The sequence below is a fragment of the Pygocentrus nattereri genome, chromosome 9 (genome assembly GCF_015220715.1).
Source record: "Pygocentrus nattereri isolate fPygNat1 chromosome 9, fPygNat1.pri, whole genome shotgun sequence".
Lineage (NCBI taxonomy): Eukaryota > Metazoa > Chordata > Actinopteri > Characiformes > Serrasalmidae > Pygocentrus > Pygocentrus nattereri.
In genome coordinates, this window is record NC_051219.1 from 17,229,540 (window position 1) to 17,250,956 (window position 21,417).

At 42.6% G+C, this 21,417-nt stretch overlaps 1 protein-coding gene and 1 long non-coding RNA gene across 2 annotated transcripts; both read right to left on the minus strand.

The window, feature by feature from the left end:
- Positions 1-1,885: 1,885 nt before the first annotated feature.
- Positions 1,886-3,949, minus strand: LOC108425495. Its single transcript, XR_001857711.2, has 4 exons — positions 3,865-3,949; positions 3,729-3,753; positions 2,271-2,293; positions 1,886-2,189 (listed from the first exon to the last, which is right to left on the minus strand). It is a non-coding gene; the product is annotated as an uncharacterized LOC108425495 (long non-coding RNA).
- Positions 3,950-7,641: 3,692 nt separating this feature from the next.
- Positions 7,642-18,188, minus strand: pa2g4b (proliferation-associated 2G4, b). Its single transcript, XM_017694292.2, has 13 exons — positions 17,991-18,188; positions 16,651-16,779; positions 16,316-16,421; positions 16,153-16,222; positions 13,940-14,032; positions 13,279-13,342; positions 13,074-13,152; positions 11,104-11,182; positions 10,878-11,011; positions 10,326-10,420; positions 10,104-10,231; positions 9,895-9,948; positions 7,642-8,491 (listed from the first exon to the last, which is right to left on the minus strand). The coding sequence occupies exons 1-13, from the start codon at positions 18,076-18,078 to the stop codon at positions 8,426-8,428; spliced, it is 1,185 nt and encodes a 394-aa protein (XP_017549781.1). The 5' UTR covers positions 18,079-18,188; the 3' UTR covers positions 7,642-8,425.
- Between the last annotated feature and the right edge of the window lie 3,229 nt (positions 18,189-21,417).

The following is a 21,417-nucleotide window of genomic DNA, read 5'->3' on the forward strand; positions in this document are numbered from 1 at the left end:
CACTGGAGCACATCACGAGGTAACTGCAACCACATCTGCAACCACATCCGTTAATGAGCAGGCAGAGCAAGAAGCCGGGTAAACTCAGAGGCCCTGGAGCGCAGCGTGAGCGCTCGGCTCTGTGTGCTGTGCCGGGGTGTACACAGCCAGCCCCGCACTGCAGACCGGTCTGTGCCCGAGGTGTTTACACACTACAGCCACGTGACGAGCACTTTCAGCGTGTCAGTACTTTTAGACTTTAAAGCAGCCGAGTAAACACGGAGAGAGTGGGGGTCTCTCTGCCTCCAGGCCGCTGATCTGTTTATAAAAGGAGGGAAAATAATTCACATAAATTAGTCAAACGCGTATTGTACGTCCATTAAGGGTGAAGCGCAGTGTATTATGATTAATCCATTCACATCACAGTCACTTAAAAAGCGGTAAAGGTTCCAGGCCATTTCCAGAGAGACTACCTGTTTTGTCTTTATCTTTTTTGGTGGCCTTGGCATGAACAGCTTCCTGCCACTCAGTACAGCCAAATCACCATGACGTTTCCCTCATGATAAAGAGCTGTACACACACACACACACACACACACACACACACACACACACACACACACACATATATATATATATATATATATATATATATATATATATATATATATATATATATATATATATAGATGGTACCACTGATCATCTTGCATATTTGACTTAATCAGACAAGTTAAAGCTTCTTGCTCTAAAGCAGCTATTTAAAGCTTGACTGTCTTACTATATCCCCCTTTCAGCTGTGTAAACAGGAGAGAAAAACATGGGATTAAGAACCAGAAGCAGCTGCTGTTTTCAGTCACCTGGCCGCACCGTTTGTTGTGTTTCAACTCAATGAAGTGTAAAGCCAAATGCTTCCCTGCTGCATGTAGACCAGTCATACACCCTGCCTGCAGCTCTGTATGCATGTATGATGGAAGTCACAGACCGAAAGTAAAAAGATGTTTTAGTATTTTCAAGAGCCTTCACATTAACTGTAACGACTTCAGATTTAAAGGCATCCATTGGCTACAGCCGCCAGTAAGTACACCCGCCTTAGTCATCTATTCAGATCCACCTCCCACACATGTAGACCAACACATCAGCAGCGCAGTACTGCTGCACGATCACCACTGGCGATACACCACATCCATCGGCGAGGTGCTTATTCTCGATTTAGCAGCGACACCATCAGGGCACTGGACTCTTGCGCTGGTGTTTTATCAGGAACAGCAGGGTTGCTCGCTTAACTCTGCATATGCCTACCTTGTTGATGCAGAATCGAGTTTGTCATCAACGGCCAATTTCTGACCATAGGACCACTATCGGCCGACTTAACTCAGCAGCCACCTTATAAGTCGTCTAGTTTGCCCAATATTTTCCTACCAACACCAGTTTATGGAAATCGGCTGAAGGGCAGGAGACAGCCAACATCTGAAACCCATGCATCTGAATTTTTTTCTTTTAGCTTTCTACACCATTTCAACAAACCAGCTGCCCTTTATACTGTCTAAAGGTTTCACGAACGGACCAATAGAAATACTCTAAAATCACTTAAACTCTACATTGACTTACATTTAGTGTTTTTGCCTTCTCCTGTGGTTATTTTAGATGCTCCCTTTTCATTCGACAGGGACAACACGTGCAAACACTTGTCAGAAGCCATACCAGATCAAATGTCCAATGTACAGGAACAGTATAAAGAGTGAAATCCAACCTGCTGTTGCAGAACTGATTGTTCAGGGCCTGTTGTCCTAATGCATGGGCAAACTCCAAGGCAACAGGCCCAGAGTAGGCACCTCCAAACAGGACTGACCCACTGAACTGAAAACACCCACCGATTTCTGATCACTTACTCACACTGCACAAAATAAATTTTTAAAACGTTTTATTGGTGGTATTAACAAAAGAAGCTGAGCCGAGTATGGAATGTCCAACATTTGCAAGTCCATCAAGACAAAGAGCCAACTGGGCAGCCAGGAACAGGACACTTCAAAGTGGTGGCTGGCTTCATGTGTGGATAGCTTCTTAGGTGATGGATGAACAGCACCTCTCCAGTTGGTCACTCTGCAAGACTCACTCAGGGAAATCCAAGATGATCAGGATCCCAGCTACAGCAGACAGGATGCCGTTTACTTTGACCTCTGCCTCATCTTTCTCCTTTTACGCTTCAGCCTAAAAACACAAAAAAGGAACTATTAGTTTTAGGGCAAATATTAAACAGGTTGAAGAAAGTAGAGATCAAGAGCTACATACCTGCGCATACGCTTCTTTCTCCACTGAAGGGGGGGTAAAAAAAAGTGACTTTAGGACATGCAGTACAGGGAAAGACTTGATGCAGACACTTACAGCTTTAGTGCCCACCTAGGCAATCAAATATCAGGAATACTCAAACCAGCAGAAGGGATTTGCCTCAAATGTTTTCTGCAAATGTCAAGTTAATCTACTCCATCTCCCCCCCTTAGATGCCAACCAATGCATGTCTGGGATACGACTTGCTTTGTACTGAAGCCATGAGGTAAATTTCAGTCAGACTTCTTAGACACATCAGCCTGACAGCTCTGGTGGAAAACGTCAGAAGTCAAAGCTTCAGAAGCATAACACCTTGGCCAACTACATGTGGGGTAGGAAGAAGTGCCTTCAGTAAATGATTCCTTTAAAAGCAGAATTCCTGATTTTTTCAAACAAAAAAAAATACACAAACTACATCAGTTTTGGTGATGTGAACATGTTTAGGTTAATGCTTCTAAAAAGTTCTCCCAGTTATTACAAGAATTTGTTAGATATGCTGCCTGACGTCTTAACACTGACAACTCAGCTTAATTTTGTACGTCACTCATGGCAGCGGGGGTTAAGGCTGGTAACAAAATAGACCCCCCAAGAAAACTTCAGGGTCAACTTATTGACATTGCAGATAGACACGTGTAGATTCACCAGCAGTTTGATGGTAAATAAAACGTCAGTCTGTAGGCCTCTACAATTAACCACTTCACGTCTTCCAGACTTCGTTATCCAGAAGCTCTGAAACGTTGGAGGAACGTCCCTTTAAGCTAAAAGCAGGCCTTCATCACGAATACGACGTAATATCCGCGCCATCTAGCCGCACGTGAAGTCACGCTTTATCGTAACATTTCCGAAGTAAGCCCAACTGCTCCAGCAGCCGTAGTCAGTGTTGATCATTATCCCGGAGAACAGCACAGCGAGCGAGCGGCGGCGCCGTGACGGTTAGGCCTCCATGCAACAGCGCGCCTGCGAACAGATGACTGCTAATGCTAACGAGTAAGCATGGCTAGCAACAGCGTGGTTAACACCACCTTCAACATCCCGTCTGTCACTCCCAAACGTATAAAACGTAAATTAAAAGCTCAAGCCTTGTGTGCACAGTAAGGGAACTGGCGTTAACTGCAGTTTCAAAACTGTGGCAACTCATTTTCCTGAAAACAGAAACCGACCCTCCGCCATTTTCTTGCTGTTACACAAACCCTGCAGCTTCACCAGGAAGCTCTTTATGGAAGATGCTGAAGACGAAAAGACTTCCCGCGCCTCAGACCAGTCACTACCATTACACAGTAACGTAGCGTAACTAAAACCATCAACATTTCAGCCGCAACTAGGCTCTTTAGCTTCCAGGGCGGTGAGCCCTGTTAGCCGCATTGTTGCTAGCAGACAAGCCACTGTAAAAATGTAAATATCTACAATAAAGCACCATCTTACCTTCGCTCTCATGATGGAAGCGTTTCTGTAAGGAGAGAAAAGGTGAAAATATTAGTGGATGGCGCTTAAACAGTCGTGATTAGCTTGGATTGTTCCAGCTCATTTCAAGCCCTCAGAGAAGAGCAGCTCCACTCACCTCCACAAGCGAAGCAACGACTTCAAGAGAGCGTCATAACACGAAGCGCGAATTTTTATACACTTTCATTGCGTCATAACGCGTGCCACCGACGGGAGTTTTGGGTAATGTAGTCCGCAGGTGTCACGTTTGTACCCGAGGCATTGAGAACAGCAAAAATCAGACGAGTCTTTAGTTACATAATAATGATAATAATATTAATAATAATAAATCTAATTTACTCTTCTGTTTACTGTGTTTAATTAGGTGAAACATCAATTTTGAAAAGCCCTTTTTAAAACATTTACTGAAATGTAGCCTAGATTAATCTGTAACATTAGATCAGACACGCTTAACTATATATGGTCTTAGCAGTTATGTGAGCAAGAAAATAACCAAACTGTGCTGAACTGCAGCCCTCTGAGACCGGAGAGCCCAACCCTGTCTTGGATCATTTAGTCAACAATTCAGAAGTAAAATAGAACAAATATCAGACAAATTTCAAATTACATTACAGTGCTGTGAAAACAGTCAATAATATTTGGAGACTGATCAATGAAAACAGTGTTTCAGTTCTTGTACCTCTGGATTCAGCAGTGGATTTAGGTTGCTGGCTCTGGGGGGAACAGAGGAATTGAGTTCCCTGGATGCACATTTTTAATTTAGTGACACAATTGTCTACAGCACAAAAATGTCTCAAAATGAAATTTGAGATTTCTGTAAGAATATTATAACAGCATTAAACTTATTTCTAGATTTTTTTTACTTTGTGAAATTATTATTTACATTAAATGAATTAATCTCACTATTTTGGCAGATGTTTTTTTTGGTAGTGTTTGAAGAAATATGCTTGAAACGAGCAAAAGTTTTTGCCAATATTGAAAGATTATGTGGTTGCGCTGAAGTTAAAAAAAATGTTCAAATAAAAAAGTATATGTATTTTGGAAGAGGTGATTTAACATTCACATGTATAGCATCTAATTTGTATAGGTATGGGGCTCTTGGCTCAAGTGGGCCCTAGGCGGCTGCCTGCTTTTGCATAGTGCAAAGACCCCTGTGTGGATTTCAGTGCTGCATTTCACACATGAATCACACAGTTCGGCACTTTTACTCTCAATAACCAAATGTCTGCCCTAAAGATTTTTTTGTGGAAAAACATTTAAAACACTACCAGCTAAGGCTGTATGTAGACGTACATATGGGTATAAATGCTAACAAATTCAGCAGAAAAAATGTTTAGCGGAAGCTTTTTTTCCAAGGAAAAATAATGTAATTTCACATAAATTTAGTGTGACAGGCACAATAGCAAAAACAGAAATAGCATAATGGAGAAGTACAGCTGGACAGAGGAGACAAGAATATTTTAAAAAAGAAATGCTGCCACTTTTCAGCTCTTACTGACAAAGATGTCTAGAAATATGGAAGCATAGCAGTAGCGACATTAAGAAAGAAAATGTCATGTAAAATGTGTATTTGTATGTTTGCATATACACTGCTCAAAAAAATAAAGGGAACACTTAAACAACACAATATAGCTCCAAGTAAATCCAACTTCTGTGAAATCAAACTGTCCACTTAGGAAGCAACGCTGTTTGACAATCAATTTCACAGCTGTTGTGCAAATGGAACAGACAACAGGTGGACATTATTGGCAATTAGCAAGACACACTCAATAAAGGAGTGGTTCTGCAGGTGGGGACCACAGACCACTTCTCAGTACCTTTCTGCTTTCTGGCTGATGTTTTGGTCACTTTTGAATGTTGGTGGTGCTTTCACACTCGTGGTAGCATGAGACAGACTCTACAACCCAGACAAGTGGCTCAGGTAGTGCAGCTCATCCAGGATGGCACATCAATGCCAGCTGAGGCAAGAAGGTTTGCTGTGACTGTCAGTGTAGTATCCAGAGGCTGGAGGCGCTACCAGGAGACGTGGAGGAGGCCGTAGGAGGGCAACAACCCAGCAGCAGGACCGCTATCTCCGCCTTTGTGCAAGGAGCAACAGGAGGAGCACTGCCAGAGCCCTGCAAAATGACCTCCAGCAGGCCACAAACGTGCATGTGTCTGCACAAATGGTTAGAAACCAACTCCATGAGGATGGTATGAGGGCCCGATGTCCACAGATGGGGGTTGTGCTCACAGCCCAACACCGTGCAGGACGCTTGGCATTTGTCAGAGAATACCAGGATTGGCAAATTCGCCACTGGTGCCCTGTGCTCTTCACAGATGAAAGCAGGTTCACACTGAGCACATGTGACAGACGTGACAGAGTCTGGAGACGCAGTGGAGAGCGATCTGCTGCCTGCAACATCCTTCAGCATGACCGGTTTGGCAGTGGGTCAGTAATGGTGTGGGGTGGCATTTCTTTGGAGGGCCGCACAGCCCTCCATGTGCTCGCCAGAGGTAGCCTGACTGCCATTAGGTACCGAGATGAGATCCTCAGACCCCTTGTGAGACCACATGCTTGATGCCGTTGGCCCTGGGTTCCTCCTAATGCAGAACAATGCTAGACCTCATGTGGCTGGAGTGTGTCAGCAGTTCCTGCAAGATGAAGGCATTGAAACTATGGACTGGCCTGCCAGTTCCCCAGACCTGAATCCTATTGAGCATATCTGGGACATCATGTCTCACTCCATCCACCAACGCCATGTTGCACCACAGACTGTCCAGGAGTTGGCTGATGCTTTAGTCCAGGTCTGGGAGGAGATCCCTCAGGAGACCATCCGAAACCTCATCAGGAGCATGCCCAGGTGTTGGGAGGTCATACAGGCATGTGGAGGCCACACACAATAGTGAGCCTCATTTTGACTTGTTTTAAGGACATTACATCAAAGTTGGATCAGCCTGTCGTGTGTTTTTCCACTTTAATTTTGTGTGTGACTCCAAATCCAGGCCTCCATTGGTTAATAAATTTGATTTCCATTGATTTTTGTGCAATTTTGTCAGCACACTCAACTTTGTACAGAACAAAGTATTCAATGAGAATATTTCATTCCTTCAGATCTAGGATGTTATTTGAGTGTTCCCTTTATTTTTTTGAGCAGTGTATGTAAAGTAGAAACATTGTGAAATGAAATATCAAAGCTAGTGCACTAAATGGAAAAAAATAAAAGGTCAATCCTGAATATGAATTTGAGCTCAACGTTGCATAAAAGAGTGGAAAATTTAAATACAAACAAATGCATTGCCACTTTACATAATATATTTTCATTTAAGCTTCATTGCTGTTATGCTTCCACACACCTGGACTGATTTTGATAGATTTTTATAATACAAGAGAAAGGTCATTAAATCCCTGTACAAGTTAGTTATAGTGCTAGTCACTCTTTTCTGATTACCTTGGATTACCGGATTGCATATACAAGTACAATTTTAGAATTCACATGAAAACTGCCCTTCCAGAAAGCTGCTTGTTTAGAATTATGAATTAGGTCTACAAAGCAGGTTGTTTTATAAGGCTTCATACCAACAAACTCCTCAGCCAAACAGCCTGTGAATGGTTATACAGTGTTTGTAAACTGCAGTTTACTAATCCAGGGCTAGATCTGTTGAACACAATGGTTTAAGACCTTTTATTAGTTATGGATAGGTCATTACCTCACATACACAGTCGCTGGCCACTTTGTGCCTTCTACGTACACTGATTAGCTGGGTCACTTATCACATGTGCACACTTTGTAGTTCTGTAATTACAGATTGTGGTTTGTTTTTCTGTGTAATTTGGTAATCCCCTTTGCACACTTCAGAAAAACAGCAGTACAACATAACAGCAAAGTCAACTTGGAAATCAGACGATGAACTCTGTATTGGCCAATTTCATTTATTAACTTTACAATCATAAAAAATGGCAGGATCGTTTGGCTCTTAAGGTCAGACACAGGTCAGATGTAAGGAAAACACAAACGCCAAGTGTCGGTTTCTCATAACTGGCAAGTATAAAATGAATAATGAATTCCGTTTGACAGTAGCAAGACCAGACTACATCACAATCCATCTAATTACACTTCCAATGTAGTTGTTTTTTAAATCTACATTGCCGGGAAGCAGAGATCATACCAAAGTTTGAGCAGTTTTACATCTAAATACAAACTAGAAGAGTTTTCCCTATAGGCCAGTCACTCATTACAAAATGAAATCTGAAACAGGAGTCTCAGTTCTAGAGAAATAATTTGACCACTGCAGTAATGATACCTCAACAGTGCCACCACTTTACTTTTATTTTCTGTGATTGCTTTTACAGTGACAGTTTGTTAAATAAGAGGGACAAACGCCCCACCCCCAACCAATACACACCTCCTGTAAACACAAGTGGTCAGTTTGAATCTAGCACCTCCTTGTCTGTAACCTCCTCTAGAGAAGCCTACCTTGAGGACAACCTGACCACATGAAGTTTGGGAACACACATAACATGTGAACCCTATAGCTGTGTTAAATAACACGGAGGTATTTGGACAGATAGATGGCTAGGCCAGAAGGCTTCTCAGTGGGGCACGTCAGGACTGGCTTTGACGATTCTGTTCTTTGGGTTGTTCGCAGGATGTCTTTCTCTGTCGGTCAGAATAGCTGGCATTAGGGGCAGGAGGGGGCTACTTGGCTGTCTCGTTCTCCTCCTCCGTTGGTTGTCCTGCGGCATTCTCCACTGTCTTAGAGGCCTGGAAACAATGGGGAAGTATTTAATAAATAAATAAATAAATAAATAAATAAATAAATAAAAACATACATACATACACACACTTTATATATATATATATATATATATATATATATATATATATATATATATATATATATATATATATATATGTGTATGTATGTATGTATGTATGTATGTGTGTGTGTGTGTGTGTGTGTGTGTGTGTGTGTGTGTGTGTGTGTGTGTGTGTGTGTGCGCTCTTCTAGAGATTCTTTACAGACCTCTAGCACCAACTTCAACTAACTTCATCCATCTTTTTTAAAATCAAAACTAACAATATATGCACTACAGGTTTGTTTGTATATGTGTAATCACAAAGAAGCTTCTTAGCTCTGCAACAACGGTGCTAAATGTTGCCACTTCAAGAGTCACTCTGCTGGAGTTCAGTAAATGTTAGGCACTGACATGGTCAGCAGCAGCAGTTGAGGGGGATTTTTCAGCTTGACTGAAGCATCAAGGCATAAGACCATACCCGCTGTCTGATGTAGCCTACTCGCAGAGGCGCACTGCACGACAGGCGAGTGGACACGCTAGCCCATCTAGCGGGCTGCTATGCTAAAGGCTATCGTAACCCCACAAGACCACCTTCTCGATCCTCTAACGTTCACTCCCTCGGTAATCAGCTGGACTAACATTAAGAAATATGCCAATAAGTTTCTGTGCAACTCTACATAAATATCACTCCAGTACTTGGTATTAGCCAAAGTTTTTATAAAAAATAACATTACTTTCTCTTTAGCATGCAAAACTGGCATTTTGAATCCTGTATCCAAAATCAGAAGCTACTTAACACAAGTGATGAAACATTTTTGGTGTAGTTGTAGCAGCAGCATTTAAATGCAGTGCGAGTGCACTCATCTGGTTCTCATCACTTATTTCATAAAACAGCAACACTGGCCAAGACTGGCCAAGATAACGGATAGTGCATCGTTTTAATTTGAATTCACCTTTAAAATTAAATAAATAAATAAAAAGCCAACAAAGAAAAAAAAATTTAAATTACTAGACTAACAATCATGATGAACATGGCTTGCTATGACTGATTAGTTACTTGTCGAGGGGGCAGCTATAGTGTGAAATGAATTAATTTGAAACGAAAACTAAATTTCTTTCGTCTGAAGCGTATTTCCGAGTGAGACAGGGAGAGTATCTGAGCATCTAAGTAAGCTGAGCCATTTTTGGTCTATCTTTACATTTTGAAAGAAGTTTCAGAGAAGAATGTTGTCTATTAAATGATATGCTGAATCTTAATATGACCATACAATATGAACTAACATGGTAAAAAAATAAAAATAAAAAAGGGTCCATTTTGATTTCAGCTTGAGATTACAGACTTTCATTGGGGTCTAAATGGTAACGAACCTTCTTTTTCTTTTTCTTCTGTGCCTTCCGGCTGGCTGAGCTTTGCAGCAAGACCTGTAGAAAGCAAAAAGAGGCATCATTAACCAACATAAATTGTCAAACTACTTTCATCAATACAAAAAAAAAAAAAAGATGACAACAAAAAGATGCTGGATGACATTACAATATCATGAGGCACCTTTGAACTCTTAGCTTCCATCACTGCTTACCTTGAGCTCAGGATCCTGCACCTCATGCTCAGACTTGTAGAGCTCCGGCTCAAAAGGGCCGCTGGTGATCCTCAGTGGGCCGTTGGCCATGAGAAGCACGGTGAATTTAAACTGTGCAACATATTCGCCTAAGGAAACAGAATATTGATTGTGGTCTTCATGCTTGGATGGCCTTTCTACGAATCACAGAGTAAAAACTGCATTACTTTGCTGATGACTCACCTTCCTTCTCATGCAGGACATTGAAGGGCTGCAGCAGTTCGTGCTTGGCACATTCTACCACTCCCAATCGAGCCTTGCTCTCATCCTCAAATGCCCTGAAATAGTGAGAGAGATAGAGTGTGTTCGAGGGAGAGAAAGGGAGAGAGAACAGTCAAAAGGTGAAAGGCAGTAATGATTTATGAGTCCTATGAAAGACAGTATGGATAGGTTTGTGCCAGATATAGTATTGCTCATTAGAGAAGGACACTAGTCGCAAATAAAAGGCAGGAAAGAAAACCTGCCCTTGGATGCTAATAAGTCCAAAGTGAATAAATATCTTGAGGACAAGATAAAACTAAGCAATTTCACATGCCTTTGTAGAATGATGGATAAACCTCTACCCGGTCAAAGCTGACAAGCATACAACAGCTAGTACACCGGATTTAGGTTTCCCATATGTGCCATGTGAAAGGAGACACTATGCTAGCTTACAATGAATCTTTCATGCATTTTGAGACCATTAAGAATGGGAAAATGAATGAATGAATAAAAATTTTCAAAGCTCATGTATACCTAAGGGTGAAGGGCATGGCATCAAAGCGTCTCTCCACCTCACTGAAAAACGCCCTTGAGGTCTTCATCTTCAACCCGTACTGCTTGCTCGGGTCCCGTTTGTAAACTGTGGTCCTCTGTCCTGAGTCTCTAGCCTGATGATGGATGAAAATGTTTTCCAGCATTAGAGTCATGTACTAAGGCAAACTTCACAGAGAGATCAGATACTGAGATTACTGGCACTCACCTTCCCCTCTCCGGTGCTGACCAGCACATCCACCGCATACACTTCATGCACCTCAAACTCAGCCTTCTCGTGATCCTTCCTGAGCAAAGATGACCATTCAATGTAAACAGACAATTTGCACCAACAACATAACCTCTATGCTATCATGGCTAATAAGAATTGGAAGTCACTCTTTATCTTGATTACCAAAAGGGGTGCTGGATATTAACATTAGGATTAGATCGAGTCAAGTTGAGGGTTAAACCACCAGCATGCTGCCTGCAAGTAGGCAAATTCTTTGAGCTACACAAGTGTGGTTTCAATGCTTTGCTAGTGCAAGCTGCATTCTGAGCACTGCAGAAAGGGGTGCTATAGCCAAGGCTGGCAAAACTCTTCTATCACCAGCAGGCTTTTGTCTAGTCAACTCACGACAGACCTGGTTTACTCATGTAAACATATTTGATACATCACTGCCTTTTCACTGAAATAAAGCAAGTAAAACAGGAAAGTGTCTATCTAAACGTTTAGTTGCTGTGGCTGTTTGAATAACTATACCATTTTCAGAAATTCTTTTTTGCGCATTTGGGCAGTGAGAATTTCAAGTGACACCATAACATAAGAAAACATGTTTTACACAGCAGGACTGTGCTTTAACAATGTGTTGGCCACACGTCATTCGTGTTCACACGCTAATTATGTCTCTCTGCTTTCTGTTGGTTACAGTAAAATCAATAGATACTTAGTTGAATGCGAGTTAAACACCCTGTATGTGTGTGTGCGCACATGTTAAACTGGCCACAGCTACCAGGATTTTGTCTGCTCCGTTTTGATCAGCTATTTGCATAGCCAAGGGTGTACACACTACTGTTCATGGGATTTAAGCATTTTGATAGGGAACCTCCATAAGCAGTTGCCCAGTCTGCATATCATGATGAGGATTTTGGAGCAGGATAAAAGTCGCTAAATTGAAAAAAGTTTGACTGTCATGGCTCACATTTAAAATTTATATTCATAAGCAAAAAATGTACATAATATAGAAAAAAGGTGTCCCACAGCCATACTTTAGATAATATGCATATGATAATTTTTTAAAGTAAAAAACAAGTTTGACCCGAGGTGTTTGTCCATATCAATAAAAAAATTGGCTTTGAGTCCTGATTGTGTGTCATTACACTGCAGAACTATCCAGGCATCTATAATTACCTTCTGAATTCAGCATCAGCATACACACTGCCAAAGCTAAGACAACACAAATCTTGCTAGGAATCTATAATAATTTGGTTTGTCGAAGGGTCAGTGATATTCTCACTTTTGTACCATCAACTACATCATCAAATGTTGTTGTGATGGCAAGAGGGAGTAATAGCTACACTATATTTGATGTGATTAACCAGTGTTAGCTTAAGTTATGTGAGTCCTGCTTCTATTCTGGCATTAACTGCATTGATCATCTAACTAAAGCACAAGAGAATCAGGCATAAATAGTTACGCCTCAAAAAGCAAATCAACTGACAACAGTGAGCAATTCAAAAATATTAAAAACTACAGATTTAGTCCTCCTCCCAACTGTCTACCAGTGACAGACCTATGAGAACAGACTTTGGTAATATGAGAACACAGCTGAAAGTTTTTCCTGTTTGTTCTCACTGTCCAAAGACTTCTTCACTGGCTCAGCTCTTCAGCCTCTGTCCCCTTACAATACTAGACAATCGGGATGCTATAAAAGCTTGTTTTTTGTGTTTTTTTTGGTTGCTGTTGTTACTACATGCATAAACCATGCTGCACAAAATGACTTTATTAACCAACTGTGTACAAACGCTGGCTCTATGAGCACCAATCTTGATTAGAAAAGTGTTACTGGATGAAAAACTGCCAACCACTAATTTAAAGCTCCTGTCAGCCATGTTACCACAGAAAATTTAATTTTGAACAACCTACTCTTATTAAATGCAGAGCTCAGCATCATCCAGCACACAGAACATCCTTCTCACCTTTGCTGTTCTGTGGGGTTCTGAATGATGGTCTTCTCGCCATCAATGACATGCTGCTTCAGCTGATGGGACAGCATGCCTGTGTAGAAAGACAGAAAGAGCACTGATAAGACTGATGTGACCAACGAGACGCGTTGGTTTCATGCCGCATCAGCACCTGGCGGCCCAGTTTTATGTGAGCAGAGCTTATTGAGGTGTGCCTCACCCTCGATGGCTGTGCATTTGAAGGACTGAGCAATCTTGTTCCAGGCCTCAGTGACCTGAGTGTTCTAAGAGAGAAAGAGAGAGACAGAAAACAATCCATCAATCTGACAGAGAAAATTAACAACCGTGTAACAAAGAACAGGAGTAGACACACTAATACCCTATGAGTCAGCTTGTGAATCTCAGTACTGCGTTATGATTTGCACTCGTCTAGTGTAATGGAATACAAAACAAGTGCCAAACCTCACTTTAGGAGTAGAATTTATTTCTTTTGGTTTTCTTAACTTGGTTTTAACTAGTCATGCTGTGCTTTTCTTGCTGTCTGCTCACATTTTCTATATTTCCCCTGTTTGTTTTCTTTTGTTTTAGCTTTGGGATATCACTGTACATCACTGCTGAATTTTGATGCTTTGACTATAATAAATAAAGCATTTTATTTTTATTCCTATGAGCTCTAACCTTTAATCACTGCATGACCCAGGCCGCACAAGTTCAGACACTTTATATGGCCATGACTCTTCCAAATTAACCAGCTTGGTTTTTGTCAGGACACTTCAGAAAGCCTAACTGCAGATGATTTAGAGTCAGTCTCTTACATGAATTGTGAAGATCTGCGAAGAACTGCTTTTAGAATCAGTAACATTCTACCTAAGCCCCCTCACCTGGTTCCCAGGCTTAACCAGTCGCAGAGCTGCCTCAGCACAAAGATAGGCTGCTTTGATCACATCTGCCTTCCGCCCCATCACTGGAGCTTCCTGAATGAAGAGCAAAATATAGTCACTTAAAAACAATATGATTATTAAAGACCGGCACAATCACATGGTTATTGGTGTCCAATTCTAGTCCTGGAGGGCCAGCAAAGTTTGGTGATTTGGCGTCACATTATCAGCACAAAGATGATTCTTAAATAGTAGAGCAAGTATCACACTGAACACTATCAGTGTTAAGATTAAGATGCTATCACATAATCAGTCTACCAAATACAACCCCAATTCCAATGAAGTTGGGATGTTGTGTAAAACATAAATAAAAACTGAATACAATGATTTGCAAATCCTTTTCAACCTATATTCAATTAAATATCTTGTCTTTGGGTATTCAATGTTCAAACGAATAAACTTTGTTCTTTGCAAATATTCACTCATTTTGAATTTGATGCGTGCAACATGTTCCAAAGAAGTTGGGGCATGTTTACCACTGTGTTACATCACCTTTCCTTTTAACAACACTCAAGCGTTTGGGAACTGAGGACACTAATTGTTGAAGCTTTGTAGGTGGAATTCTCTCTCATTCTTGCTTGATGTACAACTTCAGTTGCTCAACAGTCCGGGGTCTCCATTGTCATACTTTGTGCTTCATAATGCGCCACACATTTTCAATGGGAGACAGGTCTGGACTGCAGGCAGGCCAGTCAGTACCCGCACTCTTTTACTACGAAGCCATGCTGTTGTAACACGTGCAGAATGTGGCTTGGCATTGTCTTGCTGAAATAAGCAGGGACGTCCCTGAAAAAGACGTTGCTTGGATGGCAGCATATGTTGCTCCAAAACCTGTATGTACTTTTCAGCATTAATGGGGCCTTCACAGATGTGCAAGTTACCCCTGCCATGGGCACTAACACACCCCCACACCATCAGAGATGCTGGCTTTTGAACGATCCGGACAGTCCTTTTCCTCTTTGGCCCGGAGGACACGACGTCCATGATTTCCAAAAACAATGTGAAATGTGGACTCGTCAGACCACAGGACACTTTTCAACTGTGCGTCAGTCCATCTCAGATGAGCTCAGGCCCAGAGAAGCCGGCGGCGTTTCTGGGTGTTGTTGATATATGGCTTTCACTTTGCATGGCAGAGTTTTAACTTGCACTTGTAGATGGAGCAACAAACTGTGTTCACTGACAGTGGTTTTCTGAAGTGTTCCTGAGCCCATGTGGTAATATCCACTACAGAATGATGTCAGTTTTTAATGCAGTGCCGCCTGAGGGATCGAAGGTCATGGGTATTCAATGTTGGTTTTCTGCCTTGCCGCTTACTTGCAGAGATTTCTCCAGATTCTCTGAATCTTTTGATGATATTATGGACTGTAGATGATGAAATTCCTAAATTCCTTGCAATTGCATGTTGAGAAATGTTGTTCTTAAACTGTTGGACTATTTGCTCAGGCAGTTGTTCAAAGTGGTGAACCTCGCCCCATCCTTGCTTGTGAACGCCTGAGCCTTTCAGGGATGCTCCCTTTATACCCAATCATGACACTCACCTGTTTCTAATTAACCTGTTCACCTGTGGAATGTTCCAAACAGGTGTTTTTTGAGCATTCCTCAACTCTTCCCAGTCTTTTGTTGCCCCTGTCCCAACTTCTTTGGAACGTGTTGCAGGCATCAAATTCAAAATGAGTGAATATTTGCAAAAAACAATAAAGTTTATCCGTTTGAACATTAAATATATTGTCTTTGTAGTGTATTCAACTGAATATAGGTTGAAAAGGATTTGCAAATCATCGTATTGTTTTTATTTATGTTTTACACAACGTCCCAACTTCATTGGAATTGGGGTTGTAAAAATCAGCAAAAAAAACCCTCCAGCAATGTAGCCAGACGCCAGCAGTTTAAATAAAATTGCATCACTTGCTTAAATGTTATTTGGAGCAACATTTTAGCCTGGTCTATAAAAGGTGGGACACAAAGTCAATAAAGATACAACTCAAACGGTAACAACAGCTGAGTGTTGTCACAGAGAGACTACATGTGCAGTGGACGGCACTCGAGCACTCCCACATTGAACCTAGCTGACCAGCACACTCCTGTGCCCTGCAGACACATCTAATTTTTTTTTTTTTATCAAAAGGAACACTATGGAAACCAAAATATAAACAAACCTTGGTTGCACCAACAACAAGGCTGTGAGCTACATTGGAGATGAATCCATCCATATGTACTCCAAGATCACTGCACAAACAGGCAAAGAGATAAACCTTCATGTACAAATTCATAAAAATCAGGCTTATGTATTAAAATACACTAAAAAAAGTGCAGCCTTACATTTTAACCAAGTCGCCGTCCTGCAGTGTGTAATCAGGATCACTCTTCAGAGGAGAGAGGTGGCACACACAGTTGTTGACAGACACACAAGTCGGGAAGGCAATTCCTGTGACACAAACACCACTTTCTTGAAACTCACTGACTATCCAAGAAAAAAAGAAGTGTGGCAGGGTTTCCCAAAAGCTTCGTAGCACAAAGATGATTCTTAAATAGTAGAGCAAGTATCACACTGAACACTATCAGTGTTAAGATTAAGATGCTTTTTAGGCCCTAATAAGTCACTTTAATCATGCCATGTGAATTGACCAAACACACTAAGCAAGCTGCTGGCTTACCTTTCTTTATATCCTTCTCCTTTTTGAACACCTTGCTGGTCTCAGTTGCGATGAGAGCGTCCCCTTTTTCGCACAGACTGACCACGGACACTCCAGGCTTGGCTGCCTCCACTATGGCCCGCAAAGCCTCTGGAAGGAGGGAGGGGGGGGGGTGATGAGGTCAAACAGTCCCCACACAAGTTTAACACGGCGGTTATGTCAAGCAAGCCATTACTCATAAAGGCAGAAACGGTTCAAGAGCTGGACAGTATTTAAAAAAATTCAACAACCAATATACAAACATTTCACTTCAATTTTATGATCATTAAGTTTGTGCTAAAGAAGTTAATAAACCCATCTGACACACCCTACTTAGGTTTTTACCAGTCAAAAAAAAAGAAGAAGATATTTTCCCCACCTAATGTACGTCCTTAAATCTCAAAAATACAACAGGTGAATACCAACATTATAGTGCCAATACATGACAGCAAATAACCTTTCCTCATTTTGTGTGTGAAATAAAGTAAAAAGAGTAAACGTTCACCCTCAAACATGTTACAGTGTTAAAGAAAGCCTAACTCCTCATTTCATGTGGAAACGCCAATAACACAATTCCTAAGTATACCCAGCTGTGACGAAGCTTAAATCAGCTTCCTATTCGAATTCTCCCGTTCCACCTTAAACGGTGCAGCAGTTCCATTCTAGCGCCTCTGCTTCAGGCGACAGATTGTAACTGCTGCACCATTTAAGGTGGAACGGGACAATTCGAACAAGAAGCTGGCGGATAAGAAGACAACTTGAGCCTCGTCTAGCTGGGTGCCTAAAACCCCATTCATTCCCTGTGATAACACAGAAGCTTAAACAGGCGGGAACGAGACCCGAGCGGACTATTAATACGTTACATCCTGTTACCACCGTCATACCTGCGTGTCCGGCCATAACTTAAGAAGACGCATTTCACGTATATCTACTTTAAGTGGTTTACAGTGAGTTAGTTCAGTGTTTGTGTAAAGAACATGGCCAGCCCGCTCTGCTCTCTCCACATGCGCGCGCGCACACACACACACACACACACACGCTACGCCGCGCCATGGAGCTCAGCTAAGCTGAACCTGCTAGCTGACACGCTTTGAGAGAATTACACCCGCCGCACGAACACATTAACACGGGATTATATTTGGCTGATAAAAAGCAGTGAATTCCGTAATGAAAACCGGTCAGTGAGCGTCCTCTTTCTAACTAATCCGCCCTGCTGGTAGCGGACAGACAGACACGCACACATGGCCGTGCAGGCGCTAAGTTACAGTCCGAGACTCGCTTCACATCGAGCAGCTTCGTCTCCGGCTTTCAGTCACACTTACTGTTCGCTATGTCAGCACCCATTTTGTATTTGGTGACCACCAGGTCGTCGGCGATGGTCAGCTCCTGCTGCTCGTCGTCTCCTGACATTTCTTCGGTCGGTTGTTGTTCGGAGAGGAACTTTTCTCTCTGCGCTCTAACCACGCTACATTCACACACTCGCGATGTCCGACTCGCGAGCGAATCGCTCGTATGAGTCGGGTCCTCTAAAAAGATTCACTGATTCACAATGCCGACTGAATCAACCTGTATCCAAAACTAGACCAACGAATGGACGAAGGCGTTTTCGTAGCATGTGCCCAATATTTACATCATACTTTCTGATAAAGTACGAACAATCATATTTCATATATTAAATGATAATTGCTGCCTAAAACTACATTGTATGTTTATTACGTTAACCCATGATGTATTCTGCAGCACACATTACACAAAGCCTAAATATGAAAGAAGTGGTGAAGAAAATAAAAGCGAATCGTATCAGTATCTGAATATCAACCCACTCTGTATATGTAACAAATGCATCACTCAATTTGACTAATTTGTCCTTCTGTCTTTTATTGTTGTTTTCCCTCAAAACTCATTCTGTTCAAGAGAAAGTTGAACACCACGAGTCTAAGTTAAACAGCCTCGCCTGTTTGACACAATTCTTCTTCTTTCGGCTGCTCCCTGTAGGGGTCGCCACAGCGGATCATCTGCCTCCATCTGGCCCTATTCACTGCCTCCTCTACTTTTACACCAACCATCTCCATGTCCACCTTCACTACATCCATAAACCTTTTCTGAGGTCTACCTCTTCTCCTTCTACCTGGCAGCTCCATCTCCAACATTCTTTGCCCAATATATCCACTATTCCTCCTCAACACATGTCCAAACCATCTCAACCTGGCCTTTCTGGCTTTATCTCCAAACTTCTCCACCTTCACTGTCCCTCTGATCTGCTCATTTCTAATCTTGTCCATCCTTGTCACTCCCAACGAAAATCTCAGCATCTTCATCTCCGCCACCTCCAGCTCAGCCTCCTGTCTTTTAGACAGAGCCACAGTCTCCAAACCATACATCATAGCAGGACGCACCACTGTCTTGTGAATCTTCCCTTTCACTCTTGCTGCTATCCTTCTGTCTCACATCAGCCCCGACACCCATCTGCATCCTGCATCCTGCCTGCACCCTCTTCTTCACCTCTTTTCTACACTGTCCATTGCTCTGGATGGTTGACCCAAGATATTTGAAATCATCCACCTTTATGACCTCTACTCCTTGCATCTTCACCTTTCCACCTGCCTCCCTCTCATTCACACACATGTATTCCGTCTTGTCTCTACTGCTCTCTACTCTCACCACAGATTACAATGTCATCTGCAAACATCATGGTCCATGGAGCCTCCTGCCTGACCTCATCTGTCAACCTGTCCATCACCATTGCAAACAAGAAGGGGCTCAAAGCTGATCCCTGATGTAACCCTACCTTCACCTTTAAACCCAACTGCACACCTCACCACTGTCTTACTATCCTCATACATGTCCTGCACCACCCTAACATACTTTTCAGCTACACCTGACTTCCTCATACAGTACCACAGTTCCTCTCTTGGCACCCTATCATATGCCTTCTCTAGATCCACAAAGACACAATGCAGCTCCTTCTGACCTTTTCTGTACTTCTCTACCAACACTCTCAACTGCTCACTGATCTGGACCTCTCGCCTTAGCCTTGCTTCAACAACTCTTTCCCATACCTTCATGGTGTGGCTCATCAACTTTATACCTCTGTAGTTACTGCAGCTCTGCACATCACCCTTGTTCTTAAAAATGGGGACCAATACACTGCTTCTCCACTCATCAGACATCCTCTCACTCTCCAGGATTTTGTTAAACAACCTGGTTAAAAAGTCCACTGCCTTCTCTCCTAAACATCTCCATACCTCCACAGGTATGTCATCTGGACCAACTGCCTTTCCATTCTTCATCCTTTTTAAAGCTGCCCTCACTTCCACCTTACTAATTCTCTGCACTTCCTGATCCACTATCTCTCCCCTTGTCGTCCTCCTCTCTCTCTCGTTTTCCTCATTCATTAGTTCTTCAAAGTACTCCTTCCATCTACTCAACACTCTCTGTTCACTCACTAGTACATTTCCCTCTCTATCCTTTATCAGCCTAACCTGCTGTACATCCTTTCCAGCTCTATCTCTCTGTTTAGCCAAATGATACAAGTCCTTTACTCCTTCTTTACTGTCCAGCCTCTCATACAGCTCATCATAGGCCTGAGCCTTTGCCACCATTCTTTTTGCTATGCGACTAGCCTCACAGTACTCCTGCTTACTTCCTTCATCTCTCTGGTTATCCCACTTTTTCTTAGCTGCCTTCTTCTGAATACTCTCCTGGACTTCCTCATTCCACCACCAACTTTCCTTGTCTTTTTTTCTCTGACCAGACGAAACACCCAACACATTTTTGCCAGTTTCTCTCATCACCTTAGCTGTAGTTTCCCAGTCCTCAGGTAGCTCCTCACTGCCCCCAAGGGCCTGTTGCAATTTTTCCCTGAACTGCCTGCAACCATCCTCCTCCTTCAGCTTCCACCATCTAATCTTTGGCTCTGTCTTCACTTCTAATCTCATTCTACAGACAACCACCCTATGCTGCCTTGCTACACTTTCCCCTGGTACCACTTTACAATCTACAATCTCCTTTAGGTGGCATCTCCTGCTAAGGATATAATCCACCTGTGTGCACCTCCCTCCACTCTTGTATGTCACCCTGTGTTCTTCCCTCTTCTGAAAATACGTGTTCACCACAGCCATTTCCATTCTCTTTGCAACATCTACAACTATCTGACCTTCTGCATTTCTCTTCATCCCCTCTTCCTCTTCCTCTTCCCCTCTTCATCCCCTCTGTTCCCTTCACCAACATGTCCATTGAAGTCTGCACCAATCACTAATCTCTCCTCTCTAGGGACACCATCTACCACTTCATCCATCATCATCATCATCATCATCGTTGACTGCTAGTCCAGACAGGGTCGCGGTAGTAGTTGGGAGAGCAGAGAATCCCAGATTTCCTTGTCCCCCGCAACTTCCTCCAGCTCATTCCCGGGACCCCAAGCCACTCCCAGGCCAACTTGGAGACATAATCCCTCCAGCGGGTTCTAGGACGACCCCGTGGTCTTGTCCCGGTAGGCCGTGCCTGGAACACCCCCACCGGGAGGCATCCAGGAGGCATCCGGGTCAGATGCCCGAACCACCTCAGCTGGCTCCTCTCAATGCGAAGGAGTAGCGACTCTACTCTGAGCTCCTTCTGGATGACCGAGCTCCTCACTCTATCGCATAGAGTGTAGCCCGCCACCCGACGAAGAAAGCTCATTTCCGCTGCTTGTATTTGCGATCTCGTTCTTTCGGTCATTACCCACAGCTTCATCCATTTTACTCCAAA

Bases quoted from the DNA above. Each gene is read 5' to 3' on its own strand.
- pa2g4b (XM_017694292.2), bottom strand. From the start codon at position 18,078: ATGTCAGGAGACGACGAGCAGCAGGAGCTGACCATCGCCGACGACCTG. The intron at 13,343-13,939 runs GTGAGGGGGCTT...TTTCTCTCTTAG, and splicing joins TGGTTAAGCCTGGGAACCAG to AACACTCAGGTCACTGAGGC. The intron at 11,012-11,103 runs GTGAGTGCCAGT...ATCCATCATCAG, and splicing joins TCAGCACCGGAGAGGGGAAG to GCTAGAGACTCAGGACAGAG.